At 41.3% G+C, this 17,500-nt stretch overlaps 1 protein-coding gene across 8 annotated transcripts in view; it reads left to right on the top strand.

Moving 5' to 3' along the window:
- Positions 1–15,466, top strand: part of LOC122258319 (uncharacterized) — a 76,166-nt gene extending 60,700 nt beyond the window's left edge. For all 8 annotated transcript variants that reach the window (XM_086546952.1, XM_086546947.1, XM_086546979.1 and 5 more), the window contains 8 exons: positions 3,245–3,326; positions 4,952–5,139; positions 6,113–6,250; positions 7,328–7,514; positions 7,690–7,808; positions 8,053–8,223; positions 9,821–9,958; positions 11,061–15,466. In XM_086546952.1, coding sequence (XP_086403078.1) covers positions 3,245–3,326; positions 4,952–5,139; positions 6,113–6,250; positions 7,328–7,514; positions 7,690–7,808; positions 8,053–8,223; positions 9,821–9,958; positions 11,061–11,288 — 1,251 coding nt within the window. In that variant the 3' untranslated portion in view covers positions 11,289–15,466. The remainder of the gene's footprint in view (positions 1–3,244; positions 3,327–4,951; positions 5,140–6,112; positions 6,251–7,327; positions 7,515–7,689; positions 7,809–8,052; positions 8,224–9,820; positions 9,959–11,060) is intronic.
- Positions 15,467–17,500: the final 2,034 nt, after the last annotated feature.

Below are 17,500 nucleotides of genomic sequence, written 5' to 3'. Positions count from 1 at the left end.
AGGGTGTTCTGCAGCATCACGCCGGGATAGATGACTCACAGCGCATCACGGTCCAACAGACGGTTGTGGCTCAGAGGAGAACATGGGGGGGAGGGGCATGAAGAGTGGAGGGGAGAGCGAGGGAGGGGAAGGGAGTGAGGAGGGAAGATGTGAGGGAGGGAGTGAGGGGGGAAGATGGGAGGGGAGGGAGTGAAGGGGGAAGATGGGAGGGGAGGGAGGGTAACGGGATGGTGGAGGGGAGAGGGGAGGGGTGGTAGGAGGGGCGATGGAGTCTTGTACTGCGGTTCTGTCGCCGACACAGCCTGACGCCGCGACGTCTCTCTCCTTCTCCAGATGTTACGATCAGAATGCGAGGAAGCTTGAAAGCATGGCTGTAAAAGAGAGAGAGAGAGAGAGAGAGAGAGAGAGAGAGAGAGAGAGAAGGAGGAAGGGAGGGAGAAAGAGAAAGAGAGAGGGGAGGTGGGAAATAGATACATTAATAGACAGAAAGAGTTCCATGATTATCATTATCAATATCATTTTTCCCGATCGAAAGAGTTGGGGTCTCCTGGTACTGGTCAACGGGGTGGGGGGTGGGGGGGGGGATTAATTGGAGAGATCGACCAGAGTGTGATGGAGAGTAGGGGAGGGGGGAGGCCAGAAAACTAATGGGATGCAATAGAAGTCAGAAAATAATGGGGATTAATGGGGGGAGATACGAGTGCTGATTTTTTGTATGGGGAACAGTAAGAGGAGAAACGGAGAGTAATAGGGGGGTAGAGGGGAAGGACTAGGGGTGGGGGGTAATCTCGGGAAAGTTCCCCTCCTTCTCCGCCTCCACCTCGCGGGCATTTCCAGTTCAATGAGGAATCGCGTTTCACGTAATATCTAAGGCTCTCACTTTTTCGATGTTTCCAGGAGAGAGAGAGAGAGAGAGAGAGAGAGAGAGAGAGAGAGAGAGAGAGAGAGAGAGAGAGAGAGAGAGAGAGAGAGAGAGAGAGAAGAGATAGGAGAAGGAGGGAGGAGAGAGAGAGAGAGGGAGAGAGAGAGAGAGAGAGAGAGAGAGAGAGAGAGAGAGATAGATAGGTAGATAGATAGAGAGAGAGAGAGAGAGAGAGAGAGAGAGAGAGAGAGAGAGAGAGAGAAAGAGAGAGAGAGTATAGATAGATAGACAGATAGAGGGATAGTGAGCTAGGGAGGCAAAAATAAAAGAGAGAGAGAGAGGGGGGGGGTGATAATGAGCTTGGGAGGCAAAGAGAAAAGAAAAAGCGAGTATGGCAGGAAAGAAACAGTGAGTGACTTCTTTATCAGTTAAGGAAAAGAAAGACAGAGACAGGCAGAGCCAAAGAGACAGACCGTTAATAAAACAAAGAAAATTTACAAAGACAAACATCATAGATACAAACGTCACAAGACAACACTAATCTCAAGAAAGAGGCTGAACAGTAAAGAGCTACACAAACATACTGTTGCGTAAGACCTAGCTGATGAGATCAAAATAATAGGGAGTTACCTAAGGTCCGTGAAGCTGTGTAAGTGTGGGTCATTTGCTTAAAGACTTTTTTTTGAGGAGGGGAGGGAGAGGGAAGGAGAGGGAGAGGGGGAAAGAAAGAGGAGAGGGAGAAGTAAAGAGGGAAGGAGAGGGAAAGAGAGAGTGACGGATAGAGGGAGGTGAGGTTGAAAAAGAAAAAAAAAACAGAGAGATAATGAGAATGAAAGATAGAGAGAAAGAGAGAGAAGAGAGTAAAGAATTAAACCCAATATTCAGCCAAGAAGAAGTTCGGAACAAGAGGACAGATCCAAGGTCTGAACTGGAAAGATTCAATCCAGATATCCCGACCACCGACACCCCCACCCCCACCCCCCTCCCTTCCTCCCTCCCTCCCTCCCTCCCTCCCTCACCCCCTCCCTCCCTCACTCATGCACCTCCCTCTTTCCCTCCCCTCAGAGCGAATGAACAAAGATCCTCTACCTCATACCCACATACCCCCATGCTACATACATCACATGCCTCTCCGTTCGCCACATGGAAAAGGAAATCCTTCTTGTGTGTTTGAGGAAGTGTATCGTGGGTTTAAAACGTGGCTTTAAAATTGATGTGTGTTTCTCTGGCGAGGTATTGTGTGGGTTTTCGGCTGCGCTTGTTGTTTCAGTTTTATCTGTGCTCGGGTTAGTTTGCTGTCTCTCTCTTCTATGTCTGTATTTTTTTTCTCTCTCTCGATCTCTTTCTTTCTCTTTCTCTTTCCTTTTCCCTCTCCCCTTTCTCTCTTTCTCTTTCTCTTTCCCTCTCCCCTTTCTCTCTTTCTCTTTCTCTCTCTCTCTCTCCCTCCCTCTCTCTCTCCCTCTCCCTCTCTCTCTCTCTCTCTCTCTCTCTTTCCCTTTCCCTCTCTCTCTCCCTCTCTCTCTCTCTCTCCTTCTCCCTAACCCATTCTCTCTTATTCTCTCGCATTCTCGGTATGATTCAAAAATTGCAACGGCCATTGTTGTTCCACGGCCTCACATCCCGAAGCGCAATGAACCGTGCAATTTTGATTTTGAATTGACGCGGAGAGAAAGGCAGACGCGGAAGTACGTGGCAGTTTGGGGGAAAGCACCACGTGGGGAGAACGTGCGTGAGCCCAGGCGAGAGACCGCTATATATATATATATATATATGTATATATATGTATATATATATCTATATATACATATATATATATATATATATATATATATATATGTATAGATATATATATGTGTGTGTGTGTGTATTATGTAGATATGTATGTTGAATATATATATATAGATATATATATATATATATATATATATATTTATATATATATGTTTGTGTGTGTGTGTGTGTGTTTATGTATGTATATGTATATATATATATATATATATATATATATATATATATATATATATATATTATGTGTGTATATATTATATATAGATATTTATATATATATATATATGTTTATATATATATATATAGAGATATACATATATATATATTAACATATAATGTATATATACATATATTATATACATATATATATATATTATATATATATATATATATATATACATATACATATACATATACATATACACATTTCCTCTCAGAATAGTTAGCAAGTCTGTTGTCATAGCAACGCCGCATATCTCTGCCGCGTCCAAAAGAAATCAGAAACCTATAGCATCGGTGTTTTTACTCCTTTGGAATCCAACAGCCCCAACAACCTCCCCATTTCTGACTTGCTTTGGGCCTTTCCTCCCGCAGGCCCGGGACCAGACGCGGCGCCGCAGTGCCATGCCTGCGACCAACCGCAGCAAGCCAGCCATGGAGCTCTACCGCCCACCCAGTGAGTACAAGAACCTGCGAGGGTTCTAGGGAATGTTTTTGCTGTGGGTTTATCATGCGTGTTACGGATGTGTGAGTGTGTTTGTTTATCCGTCCGTGAGTGCGTGTGTGTATATACAGAGTGTATGAATATGTGTATATGCCGTATAGTATCAGGTATGCATTCCTTGTTCTATTATGATTATACATTAGCAGCAGTTGAATTGAAAATTTAATTATCGAATGAAAACGATAATAGTAATCTTAATGATAATAACAGCAATATTAATAATAGCAATAATGATAATAAACACTCCTATTCGTTCACCTCGACTGATTTCAATACACCCAACGTCAGTCTCCCATCAAACACGGCTCAGACGACACAGTAACAGCCAGTTTCCGAAGCTGTAAATTACGCATTGTTTTAGGTCATCGCTTCTGCCGTAACGGAGACTGTATTTAGTTCCGGTGAAAGAGCCGTCATTCGATATCATTTTAAGCGGAAACCGGAGCGATATGAGACAATAGGAGAACGAGGCTTTGGGGGTTGAGGTGGGCATTGCTGATGGCGTTATTGTTTTGCTGCTGCTGTGTATTCGGTGGAGGTAGACGGATAAGGGACATTAGTTGAGGGTCGTGGTACAGGGAGGAAGTGATTGAATGAGAGTGAGTGAGTAAGGGAGAGGGGGGTAGAGGGAGAGGGGGAGTGGGAGGGGGCGATGGCGGGGGAAAGGTAGGGGTAGAGAGAAATAGAGAGGGAGGAGTAGAAAGAGATAGAGAGAGACAAACAGATAGGGAGAGATAAAGAGAGAGAGAGAAAGAAAGAAAGAAAGAAAGAAAGAGACAGGCAGAGTGAGAGAAAGAAAGAAAGACAGAGAGAGAGAGAGAGAGATGCCAGATATTCGATAATAAATTCAATTTTAGGAACCTTTCTTGTATATTTTAAAGAACTGCCATCACTATAACTGATAAATTACACACACCGGTAAATGTGCGATTGCGACATCTCAATCGCGTTTAAAATTCCGATTCAAACAAGAAACAAACGAAACACAAACATTTTGAAACCATGACTTGAGTGAATTCCCATTTTGAAAACCTAAAAAAAAGGAAAAAAATTAAACCTATTCCTGCTTTCTCATCCTTATCAAGGCGAGCGTTTTACTTTCGAAAATGTGTAATTACAGCCTGCGAATGATATCAAAATGAGTCTGTCAGTTTCGTTGAATTTGAGAATAGGTGGTGCGATTGCCTAGTAATAGTGCAGTCTTGATAGGGAAAGTTGCGATTATATATATATTTTTAAAGCGATATCATTAGTGTTTTTAATTTTGTTTGGTAATAATGGTTAGTGAAATATATGTATTATTATTGTTATTATCATCATCACCCTTGATTATTGCCATTACCAGTATTACTAATTTTATTTTTACTATCTCTTTCTCTCTCTCTCCTCCCTCTCTCTCTCTCTCTCTCTCTCTCTCTCTCTCTCTCTCTCTCTCTCTCTCTCTCTCTCTCTCTCTCTCTCTCTCTCTCTCTCTCTGTCACTCTCACACATTCTCTCCCTTTCTTTCTCTCTCTGTGTTCCCACCGTCTTCCACTCTCTCCCTTTCCCTCCCTCTCTTCCTTCTACCCCCCCCCCAGCACTCCGAGGACCCGGCATCTTCGACAACGCGAACGGCGACGCAGTCTACAACGGCAAAGTGGCCTCGAACGGCAGTTTCCACGAGAGCAGGTCGGGCCTCAACGTGAACGCGCGCGAGTTCGTGTCCGTGAACACCGGCAGGCCGCCGCTTCAGCACTCCAAGTCCTCCAGCAGCGTCCCTCTTCAGGTGGGTGCCGAAGGGAGGTGTTCGGTAGATACATCTTGAGGTTTTGGGAACGATGGTCTTTTTTTTTTTTTTTTTTTTTTTTCTTATGGCTCGAAAAGTCGAAAAAGAAATATTCATTTTTATCGTATCATTCATTTCGTAAGCTTCCAAGATTGAGTGTTCAAGTTTTTCTTGTGTGTGTGTGTGGGGGGGGGGGGGTTGTGTCACCCGTTACGGCCTTCCTCAGATCCAACGTGGGTGGAGTCGAGCATTGGGCCGTGTACCATGACTTGGTATGCACTCTAATACTTGCACTTGTCTCTTCGACCTGTCACTCATTAACCTTGAAACAGGCGTCTCCTCCTCCAGGTGCGCGTTTTAGGACCGAGAGGGAAGGTGAGAGGGGAATTATGTTACGTTTGGAAAAGGAATAAACCATGATGAAGGCCAGACTAGTTTTGTTTTTGACTTGTATTAGACTTCTTTTTTTAAGCTGTCTGATCTATTACGGATATCTGATTTTGAACATAAGTGTTTTCAAACTATCCAAACGCGGTAATACGTAAAGATCAGGTTTGTTTACTTTTTTTGGCTTCGGAGGATCATAATACTATAACAGGTTTGTCAAGCCTGGGGGTTCTCAGAAGGGAAAGGGTTCACTATGACTTTCTTCCTTGTTGCGAAAAGGATGAATGCGAGAAACAAAGATAGAAATAAAGAATGTCGCAAAGTATGTTGAATTATCCACTTTTTGACACTTTACACTCTTTCTGTAAGGAGGGACTTTTATTTATTTATTTTATTACTGCTGTTGATACGATTACGGTTGTTATTATTATTACCACCATTATCATCTCTATCATTTAAAACATGAGTATATATTTATATATTTGTTTCTCTCATTGCCTCCTCACGCTTATTACACGACTCATGTTTTTAATCCCCCCTCCTCTTTCTCCTCCTCCTCCTCCTCCTCCTGCTCCTCCTCCAACAGGGACGACCCGATGGGCTACAGCACTCCAAGTCCGGCAGCAACCTCCGCCAGAGCAGCAACGGCGAAGTACGACCCCCCAGCGGCTCGCCTCCCAGGGTCCACTTCAGCGACGACAAGGAAAACGACCCTCAGCTCAAGGTAGGGATCGATGGGTGGGAGGATGGGAGGGGGGAGGTTAGTAGAGAGGGAGGGAGGGGGGAGTAGAGAGGGAGGGGGAGGGGGGATATAAAAAGGAGGAAGAAGAGGAAGGGAAGAGGGGAGTCGTAAGGGGAAGGGGAGAGAGAGGAGTTGTGGGGATGTAGGGGAATAGGGAGAGGGAAGAGGGAAGGGAGAAGAGGGAAGAGGGAAGGGAGAAGAGGGAAGGGAGAAGTCGCAGGGAGATCGGCGGGAGGGAAACAAGAAGGGGAAAAGAGAACTAGAATAGAGGGAATGACAGGAGAAGGATTACGGTGACTAAATAGCTATTTCAGAAAGTCAAATGGTCGATACAAAAAGAAAAAAGAAAAAAACACGCGCATAGTCCGAAAGAAATCATTAGATAATTGATAATGATTTATGACAAGAGAGATCATTATTAAGAGAGGAATAACTAAAAAAAAGGGAGAGGCTACATGACAGTCTTATTAAAGTTAATCAGAAAGTAAGAATATAAGATTTAAGACATAGATATTACTTACCTTATCGGTTGGGTGATTGTCAAGGAGTTACAGTTACCGTAAAAGAAATGTTGATGCTCATTGCACAAGGTATTGGTAGAAATAAAAAAGTAAAAGATGTAAGGATGACTTTTCACTCAATTCAGCCACGTCATGCTGGCCGCTGCCACTTCAACTTGCAACCAAAAATGCCAGTTGTAATGTAAGACGTGCAGTTGCTCTTATTGTCTTTTTTCTTGGATTATTCGAGAGACAGATTTTTAAAAGATTTTTATGCGTTTGTTGCATTGTTCTTTAGTTGTATTTTTTATCGTTTTATTTCATCTTTTTTTTTCTTGATCTGAATAAAAAACATTCTTCATATGTTTTGCTTAATATGATTTGCTGATAACCTTCAACTCTTCGTCGCCCACTCCACTCTCACACCTTAATTGCCAATCTACTCCACCCACTTCCCCACCCCGCAACTCTACTCCACTCTACTCCTTTCCCCACCCCGACCCCCCATCACCACTCCACCCCCTAACCGCACTCTAATCCACCCCCTTCCCCTCTCCAGATCTCCCGCCCCCCCTCCCTGGCAGTGGGGGTGCTGAGCCAGCCGGGCATCAAGCGCTCCAAGTCCCTCGGATCAGCTGACCTGCGCGCGACCCAACTGCTGGAAGCGTCGACCCCCCCAGCCGCCATGCCCGACCTGGGGCCCTTCTCGCCCGACGTCCAGAGCGCCATCACCAAGGCCATGACAGGTAAGGGGGAGGTGGGATTAGAGGGGAAGGAGGGAGGGAGGGAGGGAAGGAGAAGATGAGTCTTTGATGAATTGTGTGTGCGTGCGTGCGTCCGCGTGCGTACTCATATATGCATGCATGAATATTTGAACATCCCTCTGCATATAGAAACCATCTGATTTCCGCCCTCCTGTAGACCCGAACAGCGTTAGTGCCCGCCAGCTGATGGAGGTGGTTCGGCACGTGTTCACTCGGGTGGTCGAGGCGTCGCGCCACGCTGAGCCCGCAGCCAGACTCTGCATCTCGATCATTGAGGTCAGTTACGGAAGTAGACAGTAGATAGAATGTATAAATTAAAGCGAAATATATGTCTATAGACAGGTGAATATAGATAGATAGATAGATAGACAGAGACACATGGAGATATATAACGTTTGTTTCAAATTTTTCCAAGATAATTCACAAACCAAAGATGATAATCCGATCCCCTTTTTCATTAAAAAAAAAAACAATAAATACGCCGATGGACTACCCTAACCAAACAATTCCTCCTTTGCAGAAAGAAAAGAACGAAACATTCCTGGAGACTCTTCTGAACACGTGTCAGGAGTACTTTCAAGAACGCGACCGCCTCCTGCGCAACAACCCCCCCGCCCCCTACCCGGGCTTCGTTCCGGCGCACCCGAGATGGATCGCATACATGACCTTCCTCAATGAGATGTATACGCAGGTGAGGGATAAGGGGAAACGAGGGAGAAGGGGAGGAGGAGAGAAGAAGGGGGGATGAAAGAATAAAAGGGGGGAAGTAAGTAAAATGGAAGATAGGGAAAGAGAGAAGGGAGCTCAGAGTGGATTGCATACATGACCTTCCTCAATGAGATGTATACGCAGGTGAGGGATAAGGGGAAACGAGGGAGAAGGGGAGGAGGGAATAATAAGGATAGATACAAAAAGGAGAAGTAGGGAAGGGAAAGAAAGGGAGATAGAAAAGGGTATCCAAGATGGATCGCATACATGACCTTCCTCAATGAGATGTATACACAGGTGTGGGATAAGGGGAAACGAGGGAGAAGGGGAGGAGGACATAATAAGGATAAAGAAAAAAGGGAGAATTAGGAAAGGGAAAGAAAAGGGTATCCAAGATGGATCGCATACATGACCTTCCTCAATGAGATGTATACGCAGGTGAGGGATAAGGGGAAACGAGGGAAAAAGGGAGGAAAGAATAAAAGGAGGGAAGTAAGTAAAATAGAAGATAGGGAAAGAGAGAGGGGAACTCAAGAGTGGATTGCATACATGACCTTCCTCAATGAGATGTATACGCAGGTGAGGGATAAGGGGAAACGAGGGAGAAGGGGAGGAGGGAATAATAAGGATAAATACAAAAAGGAGAAGTAGGGAAGGGAAAGAAAGGGAGATAGAAAAGGGTATTCAAGATGGATCGCATACATGACCTTCCTCAATGAGATAAATACGTAGGTGATGACCTAGGGGAAATGTGGGAGAAGGACAAAGAAAGGGGGGTGGAGAGATAGAGATAGAGATAGCGAGAGAGAGAGAGAAATAGATCCCTTAAAGGACCCTCTACAATGCAGTTGAGGGGCATGGCTTTCCTCAAGTATAAAGGAAGAGAGAGAAAGAAAAGGGAGGGGGAGGGAGGAATGTACAATATACATAGGCGAGACATAGAGGGAGAGGGAGAGGGAGGAACAGGAGAAGGAAGGGGAATGTGGGAGTGAGAAGGAGGAAGGGAAAGAGGAAAGAGGATGAGGAGAAGGAAGTTTTATTTGTGGAAAAGGATAGTAAGCAAGAGAGGGGGGAGGAGAATAAAAAAGACAATTATGTTATATGGGGAAGATGGGAGAGAGGAACAGATAATAAATGAAGAGAAAAAAAACACCTCATAGAATGTATTATTTAATATTTACCTTTATACAATAACCATTTAGTATTACCATTTCTATAAAAAAAAGAATGCAATTCATTTCCACAAGAAAATAGATAAAGAAATCAAAGAAGAATTTGAGGAAATAGTTGAATATTTAATTCACCAACTTGAACACTAAACCTGAAAATCATGGTCATACCCAATTGCATTGCTGAATATGATAGTGATGGTGGTAAGGAAGATGTTGATTATCAGAATAATGATGATAATAATAATGGTAATAATAGTGAAGATAATAATGAGGATAATGATAATGAATGTGAAAATGATAATGACAATGATAATGGTAATAACGAGGAAGATAATGATAAGGGTAATGATGAAAGTGATAATGACAATGATGATGGCAATGATGATAACGATAACAATTTCTCTGCAGCTCAAACGACGGCATGTGCAGCTCATGACGAAACGGATGAGGAACAGCGAGACTCCTGCAGGACTCCTCCTCCTGACGCTCCTCTCACAGTGTTGCCAAGTCTGCCTCAAGGAAAACTCTGTGAATAGTCTTGCAGAGGTAATATGCTTATTGATGTTTGTGTTTAATAAGTGTCATATATATCCATATGTTAGATATACATACAGTATATATATATTATATAATATATATATATATATATATATATATATATAATATATATTTTTTTTTTTTTTTTTTTTTTTTTTTTTTTTTTATTATGTATCCTGTTTTATGTTGTTGTCTATATAGGAATATTCCAATATTTCAGGGGTAAAGACACAGATATGCTTGTAGGATTACCATTTGTGTATACTATTAATGTCTCAGTTTTAAATGTAATAGTAACTGCTATATACATTCACATTTGGTTTTAGTTCATTTTTTATATGCTATTTCATCTGAAATTGTGTTTAGCATTCCTTTCAAAATAATTTTGATATAAAGAGTCTCTTTCAATATCATATCCATATATGTTCTGTATTTTTAGGTTATCTTTGCATACTTAATCTTTTCACATCAAATTAACCAACACTGAATATGCTTAATAGACTGATAACAGTTTCTATCCAAATATACTATAATTTACTTTCTTTGTCATATTTCCATCTTTTGAATGACCTTTGATATTACATGTCACATAACTTTTATTCATAATCTGTGATATGTCCCAAAATGTACCCTTGGCATGTTGGTATGATGTAATATCTAAAGGTAATGAACATTTTTTAAACATATTATCTTCATATACTAAACACTACTTAGTACCATAATTCCACTGAATCCTCTTCAATATCATATACCTATAAAGTGAACTTTCTTTAACATTAATATGATACACGGCATCCCCTTTGCAGACAGACCATATACACATATCCTGAACTTTCCTTAACATCATATCCACATGCTCTCCATATATCCTCAAACTTTCTCAACAACACGTCTACATATCTTGGACCTTCCTTGATAGCATGTCCACACATCTTTATGCTTCTTTAATAACAAATCTAAATACTCTGAGCCTTCTTGAACACAGTATCAAAATATTGTTAAGATTCCTTAACAACATATCCACATATTGTGAGCCTGCCCTAACATCACATTCGCATATCCAGAAACTTCCCCAACATGAAATCCTCTCACACCCAATTTTTCCCCGCAGACTGAATGCCTATTCTTCGTGTTGACGGGCCTGGGGAAGGACATTGAGGTGGAGCTCCCTCACCAGATGGCTAAGGTGATGGGAGCGGCCAGAGACGCCTTCCTGACCACTGTGCGAGTCCCTGCAGTGCGCAAGACCCTCCTGCAGCTGATCGAGATGCATGCTGCGAGGTGGCAGTTACCAGCACCTGCTGTTATGTACTACTATCCAGGGTCTGGGAGCAAATAATGAAATGTGAACAAAGTCTTTGGTTATGTGGGTCCCAGATGCATTGAGTTTCCTTTTTTTTGGATATATGTAAAATCTGGTGCCAAAGTTTTTTTTTTTTTTTTGTTATGGAAGGAAAAGGCTATATATGAAAGATAGGGAGAATAATTGCCACATTTGGGTAATTGTCTTGTTAATGTTACTCGTTTGCTGCTTGGCCAAAGATTTTTTATATAAATTACTCGAACTTGGTCACAGCAGTGACATTAACAGGGAAATATTCCTTTAAACAAGTGCCTTAACTTGGCACTCCTGGCCTAGTCATCCTTGTTAGCCTTGTCAAGAGTCATCTTAAAGCAACTGTAAGAAAACTGGTTGTTTTTGTACATGTGGACCTTGATAACTTTATCAAAGTTTTTTTTTCATCATACAAACTCCGTTCTTGATTATGAATGTATATTGACTTTGGTTTCGCTGTCGAAATTTGAGGCTGTTGATCAAAGCATCACATCAAATGACAATGAGCTTTGGCTTTTTTCTGTCACTTGTCCAAATCTTCTTGAAATACTGGCTTTTTTACATTATCAAGAACATAGCAAAGGATCTTTTCATCTCCAACTGACAGCATGATCACTACCCCATTTCTCTAAAACAACAACAAATAAATGTGCACATTTACAATGCCTAATGCAAGACCCAAAGAGTTATACGAAACTTGATGAAGAAACGGGAGGCAAGCTACCCTTGTGCCATGTTGTTGTGCTAGTTTACCGTACTCCACTAGGACGACTTTCCTCAGTGGCTTTGAACCCGCCGCCATACAGTGTACCGCCGCTCGCATGTTGAGACTCACGGGACAAGGTTGCCTGTTGAGCATGTCCCAAGGCAGAGGAGGTGTGCTCTGGGGGGACGCCCGCTGTTCCTCTTGAAACCTAAAGCTCTTTTGTGTGCACCAGAAGGAGGGATGTCTTTGACTCCTCTAACGATCGACCGACGTTGATAAAACGATTCTCGATACTTCTCTCGAGTGACAGCCCGAGCGGCGAGGCCCGGGCAGTCATCCTCAAGGTAATGAAGTGGCCAGCTGGAGGCAAGGAGAAGCCCGGAGGCTGTGGGTGTTCTCCGCGGCGCTCCCTCGACAGCTCTTTGTGTACGGAGCTCACACGCCTCATTGCTTGTAAGGTTCCCACACTCGCTGGATCTGAGACAGGGGTGCTGGCAGACTTAGAAAAAAAAGAGCTGATATTTGTTGTTTAGTCAAAGATGAACTGTATAGAAAGTGACATTAGTTTTGCAGAAACGCTTAGATGGGGCCAGATATGTCAGCCTCAGTTATTATCAAACGCACCAATGACCTAGCTAGATGTGCCAGGTCGTGAGAGTGCCAAAGATGATAATTTTGAAAGCGACCTCATTCATAGGTCATTCAGTTCATTAATTGAGACACAGGGACGTGCGTGTCTAGGCAGTTCTCTGTGGGTGTGGCAGCCCTCTCCGTGTGGCTCAAAGGCGGTCACTCTTGCTGCTCTCCGCTCTACACCCCGGGCCCCTCTCCAGCTGTACCCATGAGCTCTTCACCCCCATCCCCCCCAATCCAGCTGTGTCTAAGACAAGCTGCGATCGTCTTCCAGAAAGGATCTAACCCCAACGTGACAGCTTTCAGTTGGTTCATCTCCTGCAGTCCTTTCTCCTTCCTCTCCTTGCAATGCCTTGCAAAATTACCTCTTTTTTTGACCAGGAAGGACTGGACCTGTGCTACAAGAGAAAAAGATAAAGAAAAAAATCGTAAGAGATGCACCAAGTTGATTGGATTCTTCAGATAATATCCAGATCAACTGCATTATTTTAATAACTGATGAACATTTTGCATAATTTTTTTGTGATATAACTTCCTATAACTTTTCTCCAAATTTCATTTTATTCATCAGTCAGTCATGCTGTGCCTTTCAACATTATAATTTTGTTGTAGCTAATAATTCACCACTCAATGTATTTCCTGTACGCTGTTGTATTCCGGATACACTCACAGCTGGATGAAACTTTGAATGTATTTTCCCCCCTAGCTAACCTCTTGTCAGTCTTGCTCAGCTGTGCTCGCTTCCCTTGCTGAAAGGGGAAGAAAACCAGCATTATTTTTATATTTGCTTTTATAATTGTGGTGACTGACAGAGTTTTCTTTTTTTTTCTTCTTCTTCTTCTTCTTTTTGATATCTCTTGTCTCTCGCTCGACTTTTTTTTTCTCTCTCTCTCTCTCTTTTTCCAAAGGTATTTTTTGTGCTCTGTGAGTATTTTCTTGAATGATGATTCTGATAAGATGAGTTAGAAATTTAAGTGCCTTAAAGTTTGTGTGACACAACATCTTAATAAGAATGAAACGTAGTATAAAGTGCTATTCTATTGTATGTACATGTGTGTGTATACATATATTTACATATATAAATATATACATACATACATTTGTAATTTATTTCTTGAATGTATTGGAATAGAGAACCCAGTACTAGGTTGTGGCACACAGGCCCTGGTTCTGTTATAAATGCTGTAGAATTTTTCAGGCAAAGGATGCAGTGAATTTCCAAAAGGACTCTCAAAGCGGCAAAGAAGCCAGATGCAAGGGAATCTAAATTTATGTAATACAAGAGAACACAAGAGGTTTATTTTCCAAAATTAGGCATAAGAGCCAGGGCTAAACTTCGCAGTTCTATAGGAAATGCGCTAGATTTTTTTCTTCATCAAAATGAGTTTATTCATTTATACCTTAGATTATATAAATCTCTATTATATAGATAGAATCAAAGAAGAAAGTAAAATCAATCATCAATCATATTCTAATTTTTTACTTACAATCTAATATAAATCTAGAGGAACCAGTCACTTGTAAGTGTTTAATTGTGAATAGAAAGGGTTTAACGTTTCTAACCCTTCAGTGACCTTGGTAAAGAAAAAAAAACTTAGAAAAGAATAATCATACTGTATATTTTCGTATTACAGATGGACTCTTTCATTAACATTTCTAAAATTGCTTCCTAATTCACTTTTCCCCCCCAAGTAATTTACCTTCATCATGACAGCAGATTTGGCTGTCGTTGTTTCTAGCTCATTGATCTACCAACACATTGCCATGATACCAAGGTACATTGCTATACGATCCATGGTTGTCACAAGTTAAACTGGTAGAGTCTGTGACATCAGTGCTTTAACATAATCTAGTCCACTACTGCATCCTTCCCCTCTACGCTTCTCTTTCTTCTTGGCGTAAGTTATGATATTGTGTACATATTTATTATGACATTTTGTAAAGGAGATTGTTAAAGTTATTAATATATTGGGTTTAACATCTGGGTGCAACTTGTAATACTTTTTTATGTATAGAGTGACGCGCTTCCTGGGGAAGTGGTCTTTTTTTTTTCTTTTCTTTTCTTTTTTAAAGGTTGACTTGTAGGCCTGATGGTAATTATCATAGATGTTGTAGCCATTGCATTGTTGTTGTTTTTGGAGACTGATGTGCCAGATTGCGAGACAATGAACAATGACTTAACCAGGTAGATAGATGAATAAAGTGATTGAATGTATGATTGCTTATATATATATATATATATATATATATATATATATACATATATATATATATATATATATATATATATATACACACTTATATATATTTGTGTGTATAGATACTTATACACTTGCATACATACATGCATACACACCTATTTATAGCATGTGAATGAAATTACGACAGAAACAGAAATGCTATTTACTGTATTTTGTGCATATTAATCTGGCTATTTTAACCATTTTATTTCATTCCGCTTATGATAAAACTACATGGCACTTGTCAACATGCCAGTCAAATAAACATTAACATGAAAGGGGAAAATGCATATTCTTTTTCACTTTCTCTTTCTGTTTTAATACATGTTTTCAGATTTGTTTGGTGAATGTAATCTCATAATCATGTTTTTTTGTTTTTTTTTAATGGTAAACAAGACAAAGAAAATTTTTGTTCCTCTGTTTACACAATTTGCACTCATTTTTTAAAAATCATTTTCTCTGGACAGAAAAAAAAATCAGAAAAAAAATAAACGGATGATAATTTTAACATTTTATTTTGTACAGATGTGTGCTAATGATGGCAGGCAAATTTCATGTCAAACTTTGTAGAATAAAGATGAATTGGATATGAAAATTTTTAATTATGTTTTATTGTATACCTTGCAGCATATGCTTTCATATTTGTCATTTACATCATCATTATTATGGATATTTTAGTTGAAAAGAAATAGAAAAATGTACAGGAGTTTATCATTGCTGATGTGACATAATGTTATGTACTGGTGATTCATAATTAGTTGATATTCTTTTGATATTATTGATGATTGTGCTGTTATAAAGGAAATAATTGTAATCTCAAGAAATATACCAATTGATCTGAACTTTGATTGATATGACTGTATTGGTGGTAAGGTTTTCTCTCTCTCTCTGCCTATCTATCACACTCTCACTCTCTCTCTCTATCTCTCTATATCTCTCTCTCTCTCTCTCTCTTTCTCTCTCTCTCTCTCTCTCTCTCTCTCTCTCTCTCTCTCTCATTCACTCACTCGCTCTGACTCTCACTCTCTCTCTCTCTCTCTCTCTCTCTCTCTCTCTCTCTCTCTCTCTCTCTCTCTCTCTCTCTCTCTCTCTCTCTCTTACTCACTCACTCATACTCTCACTCTCTCTGTCTCTCTTTCTCTCTCTCTCTCTCTCTCTCTCTCTCTCTCTCTCTCTCTCTCTCTCTCTCTCTCACTCTTTCTCATTCTCTCACTCTCTCTCTCTCTCTCTCTTCTTCTCTCTCTCTCTCCTCTCCTCTCTCTCTCTCACCTACTCTCTCACTCTCTTATCTCTCTTTCTCTCGTCTCTCTCTCTCTCTCTCTCTCTCTCTCTCTCTCTTACTCTCTCTCTCACTCTCACTCACTCTCTCTCTCTTCTCTTCTCTCTCTCTCTCTCTCTCTCTCCTCTCTCCTCTCTCTCATCTCTCTCTCATCTACTCTCTCTCTTCTCTTTCTCTCTCTCTCTCTCTCTCTGTCTGTGTCTGTCTGTGTCTGTCTTTCTCTGTCTCTCTCTCTCTCTCTCTCTCTTACTCACTCACTCATACTCTCACTCTCTCTCTCTCTCTCTCTCTCTCTCTCTCTCTCTCTCTCTCTCTCTCTCTCTCTCTCTCTCTCTCTCTCTCTCTTACTCACTCACTCATACTCTCACTCTCTCTGTCTCTCTTTCTCTCTCTCTCTCTCTCTCTCTCTCTCTTACTCACTCATTCATACTCTCACTCTCTCTGTCTCTCTTTCTCTCTCTCTCTCTCTCTCTCTCTCTCTCTCTCTCTCTCTCTCTCTCTCTCTCTCTCTCTCTCTCTCTCACTCTTTCACTCTCTCTCATTCTCTCACTCTTTCACTCTCTCTCATTCTCTCACTCTTTCACTCTCTCTCAATCTCTCACTCTCTCTCTCCCTCTCTTTCTCACCCTCATCCTCATCCTCACATCGCCTTGACTCACTCTCTCTCTCTCTCTCTCTTTCTCTCTCTCACTCTATCATTCTCTCACTCTTTCACTCTCTCTCTCTCTTCTTCACTCTCTCTGTCTCCCTCACTCTCTCTCTTTCTCACTCTCTCCCTCCCTCTTTCACTCTCTCTCTCATCCCCATCCTCATCCTCACATTCACCCTCATCCTCACCCTCACCCTCTCTCTCTCTCTCTCTCTCTCTCTCTCTCTCTTCTCCCTCTCTCTTCTCCCTCTCTCTCTCTCATTCTCTCTCTCTCTCTCTCTCTCTCTCTCTCTCTCTCTCTCTCTCTCTCTCTCTCTCTCTCTCTCTCTCTCTCTCTCTCTCTCTCTCGATCTCTCAATCTCTCTCTCTCTCTCTCTCTCTCTCTTTACTGATCTACGACTGAAACCACAACTCTGTAATAAGTAAATCCACTCAGTTGTAACTCTAAGTGGCTGATTTACATGGGGGGAAGGGGGATTAAGTCATTTTATTTCCTGAAATCGTAATGGAAAACACGAATCGTCTCTGTCTAAATAGATAACCTAACAATAATCGAATAGTTGTATCACTGTTTCCTGATATATATATAGCTTCAAGTTTTATGTATTCTTTCTCCCCATGCCCTTTTCATGGATAATTTTCTAGATACGGTGGAGGTTATAAACATTATTCTATAGCAATAAAGACGATAACTAAAACCTTGTAACC

This window comes from Penaeus japonicus, unplaced genomic scaffold (genome assembly GCF_977035675.1).
Source record: "Penaeus japonicus unplaced genomic scaffold, GWHDUDI00000001_assembly GWHDUDI00000002, whole genome shotgun sequence".
Taxonomy (NCBI): domain Eukaryota; kingdom Metazoa; phylum Arthropoda; class Malacostraca; order Decapoda; family Penaeidae; genus Penaeus; species Penaeus japonicus.
The sequence above is the reverse complement of the archived record's forward strand: the minus strand, read 5'-3'. Positions and strand labels throughout refer to the sequence as shown.